General features: G+C 51.0%; 1 protein-coding gene across 1 annotated transcript in view; it reads left to right on the top strand.

Annotated features, from left to right (window-relative positions):
- Positions 1-17,982, top strand: part of LDLRAD3 (low density lipoprotein receptor class A domain containing 3) — a 150,011-nt gene that overhangs the window by 20,366 nt on the left and 111,663 nt on the right. The window contains exon 2 of the mRNA XM_008072338.2: positions 11,649-11,774. Coding sequence (XP_008070529.1) covers positions 11,649-11,774 — 126 coding nt within the window. The remainder of the gene's footprint in view (positions 1-11,648; positions 11,775-17,982) is intronic.

Below are 17,982 nucleotides of genomic sequence, written 5' to 3'. Positions count from 1 at the left end.
GTTGTTGGAAGAAGAGAAGCCTCAAAGTTTGCCAGAAGCCAGAGGACTGGGGGAGGGTGGAGGCTCTGAGAAGTGAAACCTTCCTCTCGGCAAAAATGGCTGTCACCAACCAACGAGATGGAGAATGCTCTAGAAAGGAGTCTTCTTCATTTGAGTTAGTTAAGAACGCCTTTGGTTCTTACACTCCTCCTCACCCTTTTTCTTTCCTCCTGCTTGTCCCAGCCTTTAGGAGTCCTTTAGACTCCTAGAGTTGGAGGGTGCCTCTGTAGCAGGAAAAACAGAGAGATAGTGACACCGAGACTATTATAGGAAGTGGCACTTTATTACGCTGGCTAGCACAGCGGGCCGAGAATTTCATGCATCCAAATCAAGCTCGAGCACCCCAGAACAGGAGACATGGGGTCTTATACCCTCATTTAGGTAAGGGAGGGGGGTCGTGTTGAGTGATTACATACTTCCTTTGAAATCTTACAAGGTTGTACTCAGCAAAATCAGATTTTTCAAAGAACAAATGGTTTCCAGGAACTGCAGGCTTGTAAACTGTCAACTTCAGAAGGGGTTTTTTTGGATAAGTCTGTGAATTAGCCACTCTTTTTGCATATCCATGAAATGGCTAGTCTTTGGGCTATTTGGCCTTTCCCAAACAAAGCCTGCCTGGCTCCCGGGCAGGTCTTTAAAGTTGCAACTTGCCTTTCAAAAGGAAATACCTTTAACTGCTATCAACTCCTTTCCTGCCAGGGGCTAGTGATTGCCATGAGGCCAACTACTGATCCTGAACCAGCTACATGTTTCTGTGTTTATTTACTCAATCATACAAGAAATATATTTGAGCATTTGCTGCATCCTGCCACACCTTTACCCAAATACTCTTTTTTTTTTTTTTTGAGTTGGAGTCTCATTCCATCACTCAGGCTGTAGTGCAAGGGCATGCACGCTCACAACCACCCCAGCGTCGACCTGCTGGGCTCTGCAGCCTTTTGAGTAGCCAGAACTATAGGTGCATGCTACCACACCTGGCTAATTTCTGATTTATTGTAGAGATGAAATCTCTCCAGGTTGCCCGGGCTGGTCTCAAACCCACGGGCTCATGCAATCCACTCTCCTCGGCCTCCCAAAGCCTCTGAGCCCAGCCCAAATGCCCTTTTTAAAGGTGGAGACTCTTCTGTCTATTCTGTGTCTGTTCCCACATCTGGCTTTCACCCCAGGGACACAGAGTGCTGTGAGGAAGTTTCTCAAGTAGCGAGGCCCCAGAGGCTGCGAATCTGGCCCCCATTTATTTACTGTCCTTTTAGAACCTTCCCCTTGAGACTTGCCTGCCTTGGTTTCAGGCTTGCAGACTCTGGGATCGTCATGCCAACCCATGAGCACACAGGCACACCCGCACCCCAAGTGTGCATGCATTACAAGGAGCCGAAATAAACAGCCTTTAAGGAACTTCAGGCTATGAGATGGTTTCCTGATCCTGAACATGCTTGGTTGTTTTGCCTTTTTCCCCTGCTGTTCTTCATAATAAAAGTGTTCTAAAGGTCAATGATAGCCACTTGAATTCTCTTGCAGTTTATAGTGTCTTTCTTCCTGAAAGCCCCAGAATATCACAGCTTTGTCTCTCTTCAGTTCCCTCAGGGCTTTGTGGTGGGAGAAGATTACCCTGACTTACATCTCCTCTTAATGTCTTTGAGAGTCCATAAAAATTTTTCTCACAGAGTCATCCAAACGCACCACTTTCCTTTAGAAAGTTGTCCACTGGCTCTCAGGATGCGTCCAACTCCTTTCTGGCTCCTCAGACTCGCCTCCTCTACACAGCCCATGTCCCCCACCTCAGATTCACCTCTTCCACACGGCCTATGTCCCCCATTCTAAACTCACCCCCTCCACACGGCCCATGTCTCCCACCCCAGACTCATTCCCTCCACATGGCCTGAATCCCCGATCCCAGACTCCCCTCCCATACATGGCCCACGTCCCCCATCCCAGATTCACCTCTTCCACATGGCCCGTGTCCCCCACCCCAGACTCACCCCCTCTACATGGCCTGAGTCTTTGATCCTGGACTCACCCTCTCCACACAGCCTGCACCCCCCACCCCAGACTCACCTGTACACAGCCTGTGTCCCTCATCCCAGATTCACCTCTTCCACTTAGCTCATGCCCCACCCCAGACTCACACCCTCAACACGGCCTGTGTCTCCCACCCCAGACTCACCCCCTCCACACGGCCTGTGTCTCCCATCCCTGACTCATTCCCTCCACACAGCCTGTGTCCCCCACCCCAGATTCACCCTTTCCACATGGCCCGAGTCACCAATCCCAGACTCACCCCCTCCATATAGCCTGTTTCCCTTATCCTAGAATCACCTCCACGCAGTCTGTGTCCTTTCCCTCCCTCTTCCAGATCTCATCATACAGCCGTGACCTGCCTCAACTCTGAGCAGTAGTTTGTGCCGTTCCTCTTGCCAGGAGTGTCCTTCCCTCCTCTTCTCGCTGACTCTGCTGATATTCTTTCATACCCGCTGACATCGCACTGCTCTGTGGCACTGACACCGCACTGCTCTGTGCTCCCCAGTGCCCCAGGCTGGGTGGGCCATACTCTGTTTTCGAGTTCCTTTGGCATTTTGGCCATTTTCTGGTGTTGATAGAGCACCCACTGCTGCCAGAAACTGTCTGAAAGTAACAATAATAATTGATAACAGCAAGAATAGTTGCTTGTACTGTGTAATAATGCTGCATAATATAGAACACTAATACTACATATCGCGATTTTTTTTTTAAGCAGCATTTATTGACAGGACAGAAACGCTCCCACTGTGGGAGGGGACCCGAGGGGGTTGCCCTTAATGTGAAATTTTGTATTTTTATAATACTATTTTTTTGTGTGATACCAACCAATAACGGCTGACAGGTAATATTTGTGCCAATAGCTAATGTGGTATTAACCATCATGGCTAATCTTGTGTGCCAGAGGCAGGGCTAAGCCACAATTGTATTGCCTCATGGCATCCTTATAGCGAGGTAGGTAGTGTTTATATCTTGGGTTGTTGATGAGGAGAGCCAGGCACCTACCAAAAGAGGGACTTTGCACCTACCGAAAGCCCTCCAGCCAGCAAGTGGTGGAGCCGGCCTCTAGGCCCTCCAGCCCTCCAGCCCCTCGTACCTGGCCACTGTGGGAGCAGCTTGAAGGCCGGTGTCGGCCCTGATGAGGCTCTCCCCTTCCTCGCTGGTGCTTCTGTCGATCGCCGTGTTCTTCCTCCTCTTCTGGCCGCCTGTGTCTCAGCTCGGGACGGTCGCTGGCAGAGACGGTTTCATTCTCCCTGCAGCCCCACACTCGCTCCTCTGTGAGACAGAAAGGGTGTCTGAAAATGAGTGCTGGCGGAATGAATAACTGAAGGTGAAAGCCGCAGGCCTTCTAAACACGGCACTGACATCAGCTCTTTTTTCTCAGGACCAGCCTTCTGTGTGAAAAGCAATTTGTAGAACTGAGAGCCCTGCTGGGAGGGGAGGGGCTTGAGTCCCCAGTAGGCAGCAAGCATGATGTTGCGTTCTTCACATGCAGAATTTCATTTTCGCAACAGCTGAGGGGTCTGTGCGACATTTCCCTACTCTTGCAGACAGGGACACTGAGGCTGGGGGAGGGTAAGTGACTTTCTGGGGCCTCGGTGATCGTGCGGCCAACGGGGATGGAGTCCCAGTGCTTATTAACCCTAAGCCCCTCTGGTGTCTTAAACCCCAGGCTGTGGGCCTCCCATTCCAGGCATGAAAGAGATGACGTTTGGAAAGAGTTTTCTATGAGTGGATCTCTGGCACAGCTGTCTTAGCTGGATGCCTTCTTTTATATTTATACTCCAGTTAGCTTGGTCTGTTACTTGGTCCCCAGTGTGTATGTCTGAAACAGCCAATATGTTATTTTAGGAAGAAATAACACGTTGTTATATTGGACCAATAAAGCTTGGAGTCTGCACCAGTGGTCTTGTGGAGCTGAACTGGTGCAACAAGCAGAGGGTTTTTTGCTCAAGCCATAATTCTTGCAAAGGCTTGGATTCCAGGAGTGGGCTTGGCCTTCTGGGCTGTTTGTGTCTGCCTTTGGACCACAGAAAAGAAGCCCCCCCATCACCCAGACTTCCTAGAGAATCTAGGCAGATGACCTTTTTAAAGTCTGTTATTTTTCTAAGGTTCTCTTTGCCTTCTTGCCCCCAACCATGAAGTTAGTTTAAAGGACCCGCAGTCAGACTCTACAAAATGAGCTGGGCAGCCCAGAAACGCCAACTCGAAGGAAACCTCCCAGAGGGGCCCTGCGCTTCCCTGTGATTGGTGTGACCCAGGGAAACCGTCTCCAGCAGAGACCAATGTGCGGCACCTGGTGCAGCTTCAGAAAGAACAAAGGAGGGTCATGGTTCCCCTGACCAGACAGGAATGTCTGCTCTGCAGGATAATGACACGTACAGAATAATGGTTTCAGATGCATTACTTGTTGCAGAGTTTTTAGCCGGTGATGGCCACGTGTGAGCATTCATTTTGGGGGAAGATGTGGATTCCAATTATGTGAATTTTATAATTTTATTTTTTTCCCAATCTATCTTGTGTGTAGCAGCGTCACTCACATCTTTAGAGTAAGCTGGATTTGCAGCTGGTTCACAGCACATTACTTATGAGCAATAGGTTTTTGTTTTTGTTTTTTTTTTGAGGTGGAGTCTCACTCTGTCGCCCAGACTGGAGTGCAGTGGCCACTCCCAGCCACCGCAGCCTCGACCTGCTGGGCTCCGGCGATCCTTCCACCTCAGCCTTCCGAGTAGCCAGAACTACAGGTGTGCGCTGCCACGCCCGGCTAATTTTTGATTTATTGTAGAGATGAGGTCTTGCCTGCCCAGGCGGGTCTCGAACCCACGGGCTCAGGCAATCCACTCACCTCAGCCTCCCAAAGCTCTGGGATTACAGGCTGAGCCACCGAGCCCGGCTTGAGCAATAGGTTTTTGATTCTTGAGTTAATGGAGCCATCCCAGGGCTTTCACTAGCACGAAAAGCATGCTCCTGCTGGCCCCTCCGTCCCTCCATTGCCTGTTGCTCCTGCCTCCCGGCCTTAGTGTGTGCTGTTACCTCTTGGAGCATCCATCCTCACAGCACAGCTCCACAAACACCGGGATTCAAGTGTGGCCTCTCTGTATCTGCATTCTCTGCAAACATGGCAGTTTGTGAATTAGCATCAGTGGGATGAAAATGAGCGTCAGGCCCTCCAACTCTGTGTATTGCCTCCGTCCCCACTTCGGCTGCGTGTGGCCAGCCTTCCTTGGAGAAGCCTCTTCTGACATGCCTCCTCCAGGTGAGAATGAGTCCCTGGAGCGCCCTCTGCAGGCACGCGTTGCGTTGCAGGCAGGGGCAGATTGACCTGTCTGGTCTCCACTGTCAGAGACCTGGCGTCTTCGGTTCCGAGTCACCACACAACTGGCTCAGCGCCTGACAGACAATAGGGGGCCAAGCAGTAGAGACATACATAGATAGATCAATAGATGGATGCTGAATTGATAGATAGATGATAGGTGATGATAGATGGATAGATGAGAGAGGGTCTCACTCTGGCGCCCAGGCTGGGATGCAGTGGCACAATCACAGCTCACTTCAGCTGCAAACTCCTGGGCTTACATGATCCTCCTGCCTCAGCCTCCCAAGTAGCTGGGTCCACAGGTGTGCACCATCACACCTGGCTAATTTTTTAAACTTTTTTAAGAGATGGAGCCTCACTGTGTTGCCCAAGTTGGTCTTGGACTTCTAGGCTCAAGCAATCCTCTTGCCTTGCCTCGGCCTCCCAAAAGGATTATTTTGTTATTGGTCAGGAAGGGGTATTTTTTTGTTTGCTTCCTCTTTAACCCTGTTTTGTATCATGCACAGGTAAAGTATAAATCCTTACACACCGAACAGATTTGATTAAGAGTTGTAGAGCTCCTAGAGGGCCTTTTTGCTAGGACAACAACAATGTGAATTAGAGCCCTCAGCTTTTGTGTGAGCGAAGCAGAATCATTTGTGTCTTGTACACGAACGTGGAAGAAGAGAGAATTGTTGAGATGGCAAGATTGTCAGGAGGCCTGCAGTTTCCTTGTGGATATTCTCAAGGCAACTCCCCTGTCTGGTATGTGGGAATTAGGCCTGGTTCCGAGGGTGGGGGTCAGGTTGGCCCCACATTGGCCCTGTCCCTGTGTCCCTGGAGTGGGCCAACACTGGAAGAAAGGAACGGGTAAGGCCATCTGCCCCGTGGGTGTAGACGGAGGCAGAATCAGTGCGAACAGGGTGTTCACGCTTTTGTTCACTGGAATCCTCAGTGTGTTTAGTAAGAATGCAGCTGTCCTGAGGGGAGAGGCCCAGAACCTGTGTTTGCACAGCATCCCTGGGTGCTGCTGCAGGTCCATCCCAGGGGGCACTCGCTTGCTCTTTGCAAAACTGCCCTCAGGGTTGAGAGTTCTGGAGAAATGCTGGCATGGCACAGTCCTCAGAGCCAGATACCTACCCTTTGTCAGGGCCCTTGGTCAAAGGAGAACTAGCAGTCCAGAAACACCAACTTGAAGGGCACCTCCCGGAGGGGCCTTGTGCTTCCCTGTGATTGGCGTGACCCAGGGAAGCCATCTCCAGCAGAGACCGATGCACAGCACCTGGCGCATCCTTTCCTTTAGAAAGGAAAAAGGAGGATCATGGCTCCCTCAACCAGGCAGGAATATCCCCTGCCCTGCAGGGTAATGACACGCGCAGGTGTTGGCACAAAGAGACAGAGGCAGATGGAGAATCGTAGCACACAGTGACAGCCCAGGACCGGCCGAACAGCAGAGCTGCAGGACCCAGCCTTTGAGCTCCTGGGAGTGTCCTTGCCAACATGGAGAATCTGCCCATCCCAGGCCTGGCTGGAGGCTTTTCTTGTAGCCTCTGTGTCAGAAGACAGTGCCGATCCCTCAGGGAGGAGGCAGCTGACTGTCAGGGCCGCCAGAATGTGAAACGCACACCCTTTGGCCTGGCACCTTAAGGCAACGTTGTATGAGTGTGAGAGCAGTATAGGTGTGTGGGTGTGCATGTTTACTGGAACAGCCCAGGTGGCCGTGAGCAAGGGCACTTGTGGGTACACAGGTGCATAGTGCTCAGCTGTTGAGAGTGCCACTGCCTACCCATGGCTATTGACATACAGTGATGTCACAGTCCTTCAGTGGCAACGCCAGAAGAGCAGGTATTTCACAATGCGCTGAAGTCAAGTTGCACACTTGATTTTGGCTTATTAATCAATCAGCGTTATCATAACCTGCATGCAGTGTGCTTTTCCGAGTGGTGGCCGTTTGCTGCTGTATGGGTGTACTGGGACCTTGTTAGGAATGCAGAAGCTCCGGCCCCACCCAGGCCCTTGTGTTGCGGTCCAGGGCAACCCGTTGCACACCACGGTTTCTGCCAAGCCCCATGCGCGTGTTTACCAAATGTCCACCCTGCACCTCCCCAGCAGCAGTTGGGGCAATTTCTGTGTTCTCCTCTGTATGTTTCTCCATGGCTTGGGTTTCTCACAGTGAGCTCCATCTCATGCATGCAAAGCGAGGGTGGTGAGATTGCAGGAGAGCTCAAGACCCTGCCCTGATTCCCAAAATCCCGGGGCGGGACTGGGAGCTGAGGGGTGAGGTGGGCTGCCATGGTTCACTGGGCCAACCACAGGGCCTGGAAGAGAGACCCTGGACACCCACACCTGCCACCACAGCCTGAGAGGTGCAGCAGCTCCCATGAGCCGTCCATGCATGCCCCAGCTGCGCCCTCTCTGGGGAGGCCACCATAGGTAGGCCCACATGGTGGCCTCCTCTTCCAGTGTCGGCCTGCTCTAGCAATCACAGAGACAGGGCAACCCTGAGCCCTTCCAGGATTGGGTACCTCAGGCATGGCATCTGCAGAAGAGCCTTCGGTCCAGGGCTGAAAGCTCTGCCCGAGTGGCAGAGTGGCTATCAGGCCATGCCCACTCTTCTTGGGCTCTCCCCTGCATCTGTCTCCAATGAGCAGTTTGACCAGGTGTGGCTGTGGCACCCTGTGGTGTGGCTGAAAGAGGCTGTACTCAGGAGCAGAACTGGCTCTGTGACTTTGGGCAAGTCCAGTTGCCTCTCTGGGCCTCAGCATTCTCACCTGTGCACGTGAAGACTCCTTAGTGAGGGGATTGCCTGCGTGCTCCAGGCTTACGTGTATAAAGACCAAGGGCTTGTCCTGAGGGTGTCAGGACCTGAGGCTACTGGGCTGTCTCCTGGGCCCCGCTAGTTTTGACATGGTTCCCATGTGTTGGTCCCGAGACCTGGTTGTCACTGGCCTGGGTGAAATTAGAAAAACAAGTGCAACCCCTGAACACAGTTTCACCCTCCCCTCAGGGTAAAGAGTTATTTGTCCTGAGACTACGCCTTCCTGTGTTTCAGATACCAGAGCACCTTTTATTTAGGCAGTATCTGACTGAGGCTCGTGTAGCTTTGCGTGTGTGTGTCCTTGCTGGGAAATTAAAAGCGGCCACCTTGCTAGTCTTTGCTCCGGGCCCATCTAGCTTTTTACTTTGTGGAATCCAGGACAGCAACAGGCAGGCCCGAAGGAGGGCGAGGACTTGCGTCAGGAGGTAAACCCAACCCAGGAGAGCCCAGTCCCGTCTCACTGCTGAGGAAGCTGCCGCTTTGAAGTCTGTGGAGCAGTGAATTCAAGTATTCACTGGGACAGTGCCACCCTCTCCACCTGTGTCAGGGTGACTTCAAAGGCAGCCTGAGTCCATCTCATGTCTAACAGGGCTGCTGGGCTTCCTGCCGAACTTACCCCTTGGTGGAAATGGTGGGGGCAAGACAGTCCAGCCTTTCCCAATGCTGCGGCCTGTGGGAGGTGCAGGCAGGGGGCCGCTGACCGCTGCTGTCGCCCTGCTGCATCTCTGCCAGCCTCGCAGGCATGTGGGGCACGCTTTCCTCAGAGCAGGACAGGCCAGAACCCCATGGGCAGCACTGGGCAGAGCTGACGGGTGGGGGCTCTCTAGTGTCCCTGGAGGGGGGGCAGGACCAAAGTGCTGGGCGATGGAATGGCACTAACTTGCTGACAACGGTCTGTGTTCTCACTCTTCTTGCCGCATGTACTTTCGTCCTCAGAGCTGGGCTGGGCCCAGGAGAAACCTCGGCGCCGGCAGGGCGGGTCCTCCAGGGGGAGCCTTGGGCCCTGACTGCTTCCAGCAGTGTTGGGTTACTTGCTTCTGGACCTCAGTTTCCTTATCTCTAAAGCAGGTTTTTGTGAGCAAAGCAAGACGACACCTGAGGACTGGCGCGTGGTGCTCCGTGCACACAGAGCATTCCGTGCCCGCTTGCTGCATCCCACGCTTCCTCTCACGGGTTCGTTTGTACAGCTGGCGACACTCCTTAGGCACCTGGTCGGCACCACCCGGTGCGACTCCTGCAGAGACGGTGAATGAGTGTTCCGGCGAGGGTATGCCCTGGGGGACAGAGGCAGGGGCATCAGGCAATGCTCAGCAGAGCTGGTGGCATCGGTCATGATGTGCTGTGAGGAAAAGAGGCAAAGCCGACTAAGGAAAGCCCCTGGAGCTGGGGTGGGCAGCTCCACTGCGGATGGTGCCATGGAGAGCCCAGACAGGAGGGCGAGCCCTGGAGAAAGGTGTTCCAGGCCACAGGGCAGGCGGTGCAAAGGTCCAGAGTGGAGGACACGCCTGATGGGCTGGGGAGGAACGAGGAGGTTGCTGGAGCCCGGAGAGAGGGAAGGCATGGAGTTGGAGCACTGTGTGTTGCTGTGACAGGGACTCTGGGTGTTATTCCCCGGTGATGGGTGACGGTGGCATTCCCTGTGGAGGAGTTGGCACTCAGGAAACGTCACAGCATAGGTGGCACAGCCTGTGGCCATTCTTCTCTGACCCCTGAAAAGGTGACCAGAGCAAGGCTGGCTGAGCGGGGACCATGGGCTGGAAGCTGAACCTGGTAGGAAGGATGCCAGGCTGTAGGGGGGCAGGCGTGGCCCTGGGGAGCGGAGCACGACTGCTCTTCTGTGACGTAGACTGTCCCCAGCGGGAGGCACAGTGCCCATCTGTGCGGGAGGCATGGCTGCGCTGGGCCGACTCTGCCCTGGGAAGGCCGGCTTGCAGGCCGGCCCTAGGTGGCATCTGGGTGGGTATCAGGAGGGCTCCTACCCCAGCTGGTAGGCATGGCTCTGTGTGCCTGAACCACTGTGCATGGTGTGGTCCCCGCTGTACCTCTGCTGGGCGTCTGGAGGCTTGGCGTGCTCAAGTGCTGTGTGACCAGCCCTTAGTGCATGCCTGGGCACAGATCCTCTATGCACTTCCCTAGTGGATGGCGCCTCACTCGTGAGGCCACAGCCTATTGCTGGAGGGTGAAGCACGGTCCACGTGCCTCCACTGGGAGAGCACTCGAGCTTGAGCCTGGCTTCCTCTGGATGTCACCTCCCGTGCCCTTGGTCTTGGCCAGTCATGCCCGTGCCCTTTGGTGATACATCTTAGCAGCATGTTTGATATGTGCTGAGTCTTCCTGGTGAATCACTGAACTGAGTGGGCTTTGGGACCCTGACACAATAGCTTCTAGCAACAAGCCTGTGATTCTAAATGTTCTGGGAGCAAATTGCTTTTTTGCTAGAAAGGCTGACACATGGTAAATATTTGATGAAACAGCTCCCTCATGCATCACTGCTTCGTAAAAAATGTTTACATCCTTCTACTCAGTGCCCCCTTTTCTAGAAGCCTGGCCTAAGAATATTATTTTAAATTCAAGCAAAGCTTTGTGCACAAAGATGTTCTTCATAGTATAATTATAATGCTGAAAATTTGATCAACACTAGGTTTCCAGCATGGGAGAAATAAAATATCCTTGCTATACTGATGTGAGGAGGTATTGTGCAGCCATAACAAACTTCAGCCCCTTCACCCATCATCCATTTGCTCACCCACTCTCTGTTCATTCCTTTGCTCACCATCTTTTTTTTTCTGCCTTAAAAAAAATCAAATGTAAGGATACAAGTGCGCTTTTGTTGCGTGGACAATTGCGTAGCAGTGAGATCTGGGCTCCCAGTGTAGCCATCACCAGGATGGGGAACATTGCGCTCATTAGGGAGTTTCTCCTCCTTAACCCTTCCTGCCTGTCCCTCCTGGGTCTCTGGTGTCCATGTGTACGCTTTACTTGCCTTTCGCTTGGAAGTGAGAACATGCAGTACTCATTTGACTTTCTGCTCCTGAGCTATTTCAGTTAGGACACTGTCTTCCTGTTCCACCCATGTGGCTGCAGAAGACACGATTTCATTCTTTTTAACGGCAGTGTGGTATTCCATTGTGAATGTGTACCGGTTTTCTTTATGCAGCCATTGTTGGTGGACACTCAGGTTGATTCTGTATCTTTGCTGTTGTGTTCAGCACGCTTGATTGGTGCCTGCGGTGTGCAGGGGCCATGCTGGCCTCTTGGGGATGGCTGGACAGGGCTAGGTGGGAGCAGCTGCTCCCTCCGGAGATGCAGCATGTGGGTGTCCAGTGTGGCTGGGTGTTTGTGGTGAGCGGCAGCAGCAACCTTCAGGGACTTGAAGGTGAATCCAGGTGGACTCATTTTCAGACTCAGGGTCTGAGGGCGAGCATGCCGGGACCCGAGAGTGGCACAGCTGAGGTCCTGCTGTTTCTCTCTCCCTCCCAGCCAAGACGAAGTCGAAGTGCGGCCCGACCTTCTTCCCCTGTGCCAGCGGCATCCATTGCATCATTGGCCGCTTCCGGTGTAACGGCTTCGAGGACTGTCCCGATGGCAGCGACGAAGAGAACTGCAGTAAGTGCTGTGCGCGCGGAGTAGGCCCCACGCTGACCCAAGCGCCGCCCCTTGGTGCTGCCGCCACCCCCTTAGCTGCTCTCGCCCGTGTGCACCTCACACCCAGAGGCCCAGGTGGCCTCGGCTCTGCTCTTCTTTCCTGGGTGAGTCTATAAAGGCTCACCTGCCCCTCGTTGGGACTTGCCGTGTGTGCCGGCTTGGGGCATGCTTCGTTTTCAGTGCTGACAGTAGCTCTGCAAATGCAGGTGTGTCATCCCCAGGAGCAGGCAGGACATTCATGGCAGCAAAGTAAATGAGCTCCCCTGGGGGCACAGCTTCTGAGCAACAGGGCTGCCTCTCGGCTTCAGACCCTGTTTGGTCAGCTCTGATTCAGCACTGATCTTGCACGCCTGCCTCCTTTTCGTCTCACTTTGAGTCTTTTTTAAAAAATATAAAAATGTTTATATGTTAATTGAATACATGCTGTAAGGGTATTTTCTTGAAAAAGGGGTGTTAAGTAGTATAGATGAAGTTAACGTCCTCCTTGACTGTGACCATCCTGATTGACCTTACCTGCCGTATCATGTTTCATGGTGTCAGTGTGGTGACACACGCATGCAGATGCACACACATGCACACATACCTGCATGCACACCTGACACACACACACATATACACACACACACCTGCATGCAGGTACACACAAATTCACACACACCCGTTTACACACACAGGCACACATGTTCACACGCATACACAGTGCACACAAGCACACACATGCACACACACCCACATGTACACACACACTCGTGCATGCTCACCTTCGCTCTGTCCTGCCTGTCCTTTCAGCTGTCTTGCAGTTGGGCTTCACTCTTCCTTGGCCTGGATGCGTGCAGACCCTTTCTGGCATCCCAGGGTCCACAGTGACTTCACACACGGTGGCCTCTGCGAACTGCAGGCATTACTCCCTGCCTTTAGTGGTGCTTCAGCTCTCCCAGCAAGTGGCTTTGGACCTGGCCCTGGTCACTCTGGTCACTGCTTCCTCTTCTTTCCCTTCTTTCTGAAAGTTGACACTACTCAAACCTTTGCGTGACTGTCATTGGCTCTGAACAAATGTACACATTTGTTTTCTGTGCTTACATATTTACAGGGGGATCCCAAAACACTCAGAATGTATTCATTAAGAGTTGTGTGTACATCCATATATGTTTAAACTTCCATCACCTCCACAGTACTCTTCATTTGATGTAATACACCGCTTTTTCCACCACTTAAAATAGTTTTTGAACTCATCAATTCTGATGGCTTTTAATACTTCTGTCGTTTTCGTTTCACCTCTTCCACATTGGCAAAAGTTTCCCTTTGAGGACTTTTTTCTTCCAGGGAAATAAAAAAAGAGTCGCTCAGGGCGAGATCGGGTGAATAGGGAAGGCGGGGCATGGGGGGGGTCAGGCTGTTTTGGGTCAAAAACTGCTGAACACGCAGCGCGGTGTGGGCAGGTGCGTTGTCATGGTGGAAGAACCAGTCACTTGTTTGCCACAAAAAAGTTCACTGGAGCTGAATACAGCCTCTCACAACAACGTTAGCTAGCACATGGATGCTGATGGCTTCCCAGGGCACTTACCCAGCGGGGAAAGCCGTACTACAGGGGGCCCGCTCTCCAGAAGATAATTTCGGCTTTTGGAGGGTTCTCCCTCATTTATCTTTAAAAGACTTTGTTTCAGAGCCAATTTGCGTGGAAAGCCCAGAGATTTCCTGAACATCCCCTAATTCACACAGCACAGGTTTCCTGTTCCCAACACCCCCACCAGAGAATCCATTTGTTATGGTTGAGAAACCCACACTGGCATGTCAGCATCACCCAAAGGCTACAGCATAACACCAGGCTCACTCTTGGTGTTGCAAGTGCTTTGGGTTTCGGCAATGGTGTAACAGCATGTATCTACCATCATGGTATCTTTGTTTCACCTGCCATGAGAGAGAGAGAGAGAGAGAGAGAGAGAGAGAGAGTGTGTGTGTGTGTGTGTGTGTGTGTGTGTGTGTAAATAGATGGGCATGTACATGTGTGCATGTGTGTATGTGTGTGTGTGCATGCGCTGGTTTGTATGCATGCAGATTTGTGTGCATGTGTGTGTGCATGCGCTGGTTTGTATGCATGCAGATTTGTGTGCATGTGTGTGTGCACCTGCACATGTGTGTTACCACACTGACACCATGAAACATGATACAGCTGGCAAGATAAAAATACAGCAGAACGGTGTCACTGCCCTCAACATCATCGGCGGTCCTCCTATTCATCCCTTTCTGTTCCCCAGGTACACATTTTAATACATTATTTTTTCTGATTGTTGTAAAGAACTTGAAAAAATGAAAAATTATAAAGCAGAAAATAAAACTCTCCATAATTCCATAAATTAGAAGGAAATACTGAATGTTTAGGCCATTTTGTGCCAGTCCTTTCTCTCCCTACACACAAACACACACACACACACACACACACACACACACACACACACACACACACACACGCCCGCCCCTTCTCCAACAGGCTTAATGTGATGTCCTCTATATTTTGACCATGTTCTCACACTGTTCGTTTTGTTTTCTGAAACATGAGCTTATGAAGACTTTAGTAATGGGTGGGGCAGATGGACTCTTCCCTGTCCTCTGTTTCAAGACTCTGAAGAGCAGCTGTTTCCTGTGTCATTTGAGTCTTTCCGGGGGGCTGTCATTGCTGTCCCTTCCCAGGAGGGACACAGGAGCATTGTCACTCCCACACATTTCCTCCTGTCGCCTCCTTTCATTCTGGTCTCAAGTGGCAGGAGTCTGGCGCAGCTGCTGAAGGGCTGTGTGGTAAGCAGAGTGCCCGGAGTGACTGTGGCAGGAAGGGTCATGCCACTAAAGGACGGGACCTGGCAGCGGGAATGGCGGAGAGCCAGGGAGTCTGGGTTTGGGGTTATGTTCTGCTGGCATCAGCTTGAGTGCAAAGTTTCTGGCAGAGTGGTCTCTTTGCCTCTGCCCTGGGGTTGCTCCCCAGGGTGGTGGTGAGAATCGGATGAAATGGTATCTGAAAGATGCTTAGTGTAGTGCTGGTGCAGAGCAATTGATTTTTAAAATAGTGGCTTAGAACAAAGCTGTGAGTGATTAAAGCAAAGACCGTGTTTACTAGGGTTTTGCCTTGGCTTTGGACTTGCAAGGGCAGATTTCTTTTGTATTCCATTTAGTCCTTTGGTCACTGGTGGCTGTGCCAGCTTGAGCTTCCTCCTGTCCGTGGGGATCTTGTAATGTAAGGGAGTCATTTACACACACATACACTTACACGAGAATAATTCAGTGGTAGTAAAAGCAAGCCAGACACGTTACAGTGTGTACATTCTAAATGATTGTGTCATCCTGCATACTCCCTGCCACAATTAAAGACCCTGAATCATTTGAATGTTTGGATATTAAATTATATCCATTCCAAATTACGGCAGTGGTGATTAAGCCAGCATTTTCCCCTGGCATATCTACCATTTAAAATGAGTAGTTCTGTTTTGAAAGCTGGTAGATAAAAGTAAGAATTGAACATGTATCCTCCCTTTCCTGTGTGAATTGTACTTTAGAGCAGTCAAATCAGTGACATAGCTCTTTTTCCTGAGGAGCACCAGCTGACAGAAGGATGAGAGAATTAGAGTGTCTCCACTTCGTAACCCTAATGAAGAATGGGTCGAGGTAAAGATTACCAATGGTTGCTAAAACCATTAGGTAGAAGACTGATGGGCAGCTCTGTAATGGATGGATCCGCCTGAAAACTCCTGAGATGCCCGTCAGTCTTTCCACAGACAGCCCAGGATCAATATTGCAGCATTGCATCCCCTCACGAGGAGCGGAGAAGGCCCCCACCCTCTCGTCTCTCTGTGGGACACATCTGTGTACACTGGCACCCCTGTGAGATGGTGTTTCAGGTTTTGGTTCGAATATTCAAATCAAATGTTTCAAAGGACCCGAAGGAGAAGAGAATCATGGTTTCCCAGATACTTATTCTCCACTGCTCCCTTCGCTCCTACCGCTGCAGGCTTCTTCGAGTGCCATTTCCCTTTGTCTGAGGACGGCCTCTCTCAGTCCTCTTAGAGCTGGCCACCAGCTGACTCAGCGTTCCTTCATCAGAGAGCACCTTTATTTCACCTTCATTCCTGGAGGATATCTTTGCTGTGTATAGAATTCCGGGTTGGCAGCTCTGTCCTCCAAGCACTTGGAGCGTGCTGCTCCCTTCCAGCATCTGTGGCTTCTGAGAGAAACTTGCAGTCATTGAGGCTGTTTCCCCAGTGATGCTGCATCATTTTTCTTTAGCCGCTTTGGAGTTTTTTTGTTTTGTTTGTCTTCAGTTCTCAGCAGTCAGATCACAGTGTGTCTGGGTGTGAATTTCCTCAAGTTCATCCTGTTTAGGCTTCTCTGAGCTATTTGAACCTGTGGTTTTTGTCTTTTGTCATATTAGCTATTGTTTCTTTGAGTGTTTTTAAAGTTCTCCTTTCCTTACAGGATTCAAGAGGCAATAACATTGGACTCTCTTTATCATCTCACCCTTCCCTGAGGCTCCACTGACTTGCTTGTCCCTCTCTGTCCTCTCCAGTCTGCTTTCAAGTCCATTCGCTGTTTGTTTTTGTTTTTTTTCAGTTATAAAATTGCCATTTGGTTTTTCTTTATATCTTCCTGTTTCCTTGCTGAGACTTCCTGTCTTTCCATTTGTTTTTGAGAGCCTGTGATTGCTTGTTAGAGTGTTTATATCACAGCTGCTTTAAAGTTATTGTCACCCGGCCCCAGCATCTGGTTATCTCGCCATTGCTGTCTGTTGACTGTTTTAACCCTTGCAAGTTGAGATGTTCCTGGTTCTTTGTTTGGCAAGTAATTTTGGATATATTCTGGATATTTTGATATAACGTATGACTCTCTGGCCTTATTTAAATCTTGGAAAGAATGCTTGTACTCCAGTTTCAGTCAGTGGCCCGATCGGGTTGGGCTAATCAGGTCAGGGTTTTTAACAGCCCTTTGTGGGCTGTGGCCGCAATCATTTTCAGACTGGTTTTGCAGCGCCGTTTGTATCTGTTCTGCCTGTGCCCCTCCTGTGGTCTGTCTGTGAGTTCAGCTCTCAGTGTCTGTGATGTGCTGATCAGGACCAGGTCCACGCATGTGCAAAGTGGGGGTCACCCGAGGGCTTCATCAACAACTTTATGGGGTGGCTTTCCGGAGCTCCTCTCTTCTCAGTCTCTCTGTTTTTTTTTCTAGTTTTCTGGGGCTCCGACAGGGGAAAGATGGTAAACTCATCACCATTTTGATGATAGTTCAGATTTTGGCCTTCCCCCTTTGGCCTGCTCCATATTACTTTTCTCAATCTAAAAACAGCTTTGCTTGCATTTGGTTTGGGTTTCTGAAGCTGCATTCAGTGGGGAAGCCGAGGGAGGTGTGATGACTGCATCTGACCTGGAACAGGAACTTCCCGATGGCACAAGAGAGGGAAGGTCTTCCGATGAGACGCAACACACCACAGTGAGGTATTTCTGCCAAAAACATCCCACTTGAGTCTGGCTGAGCCTCTCAACCTACCTATTTGTCCACAGGAAGTCCAGGGACACAGGAACATGTGGTGGTCCCATGGGGAGGCCACTTCCAGATCTGGGGCATAGGGAATTCTTCAGGGCCAAGTTTTATCCATAGACAAAGGCTAAGAAAAGGGAGCCTGTAGGTTGAAAGAGACCAAGGGACAAATTAGCCAAGGTCATGTGTACACCTTGTATGAATTCTGGCTCAACAAACCAACTGTTTTAAGAAGTGATATAACTGGAGACATTGGAATTGAGGTTAGATTCTTGATATCAAGGCATTATTGCTAATTGTGTGAGAATGGTATTGTTTAGTTTTTTATTCTTATCTTTTAGAAATACATGCTGGTAGGCTGGACTCAGTGGCTCAGCCTATAATCCCAGCACTTTGGGAGACTGAGGTGAGTGGATTGCCTGAGCCTGTGGGTTCGAGACCAGCCCAGGCAACTTGGCAAGACCTCATTTCTTCAATTAAAAAAAAAAAAAAAATTAGCCGGGCATGGTAGCACACACCTGTAGTTCTGACTACTTGGAAGGCAGAGGTGGAAGGATCGCCCGAGCTCAGCATGTTGATGCTGGGGTGGCTGTGAGTGTGCCACTGCACTCCAGCCTGGGTGGAGTGAGACTCCAACTCAAAAAAAAAAAAAAAA

Source organism: Carlito syrichta, unplaced genomic scaffold, assembly GCF_000164805.1.
Source record: "Carlito syrichta isolate Samal-C Ts95f unplaced genomic scaffold, Tarsius_syrichta-2.0.1 Scaffold315126, whole genome shotgun sequence".
Lineage (NCBI taxonomy): Eukaryota > Metazoa > Chordata > Mammalia > Primates > Tarsiidae > Carlito > Carlito syrichta.
Note: the sequence above shows the minus strand (reverse complement) of the source record. Positions and strands in the feature narration are given on the sequence as shown.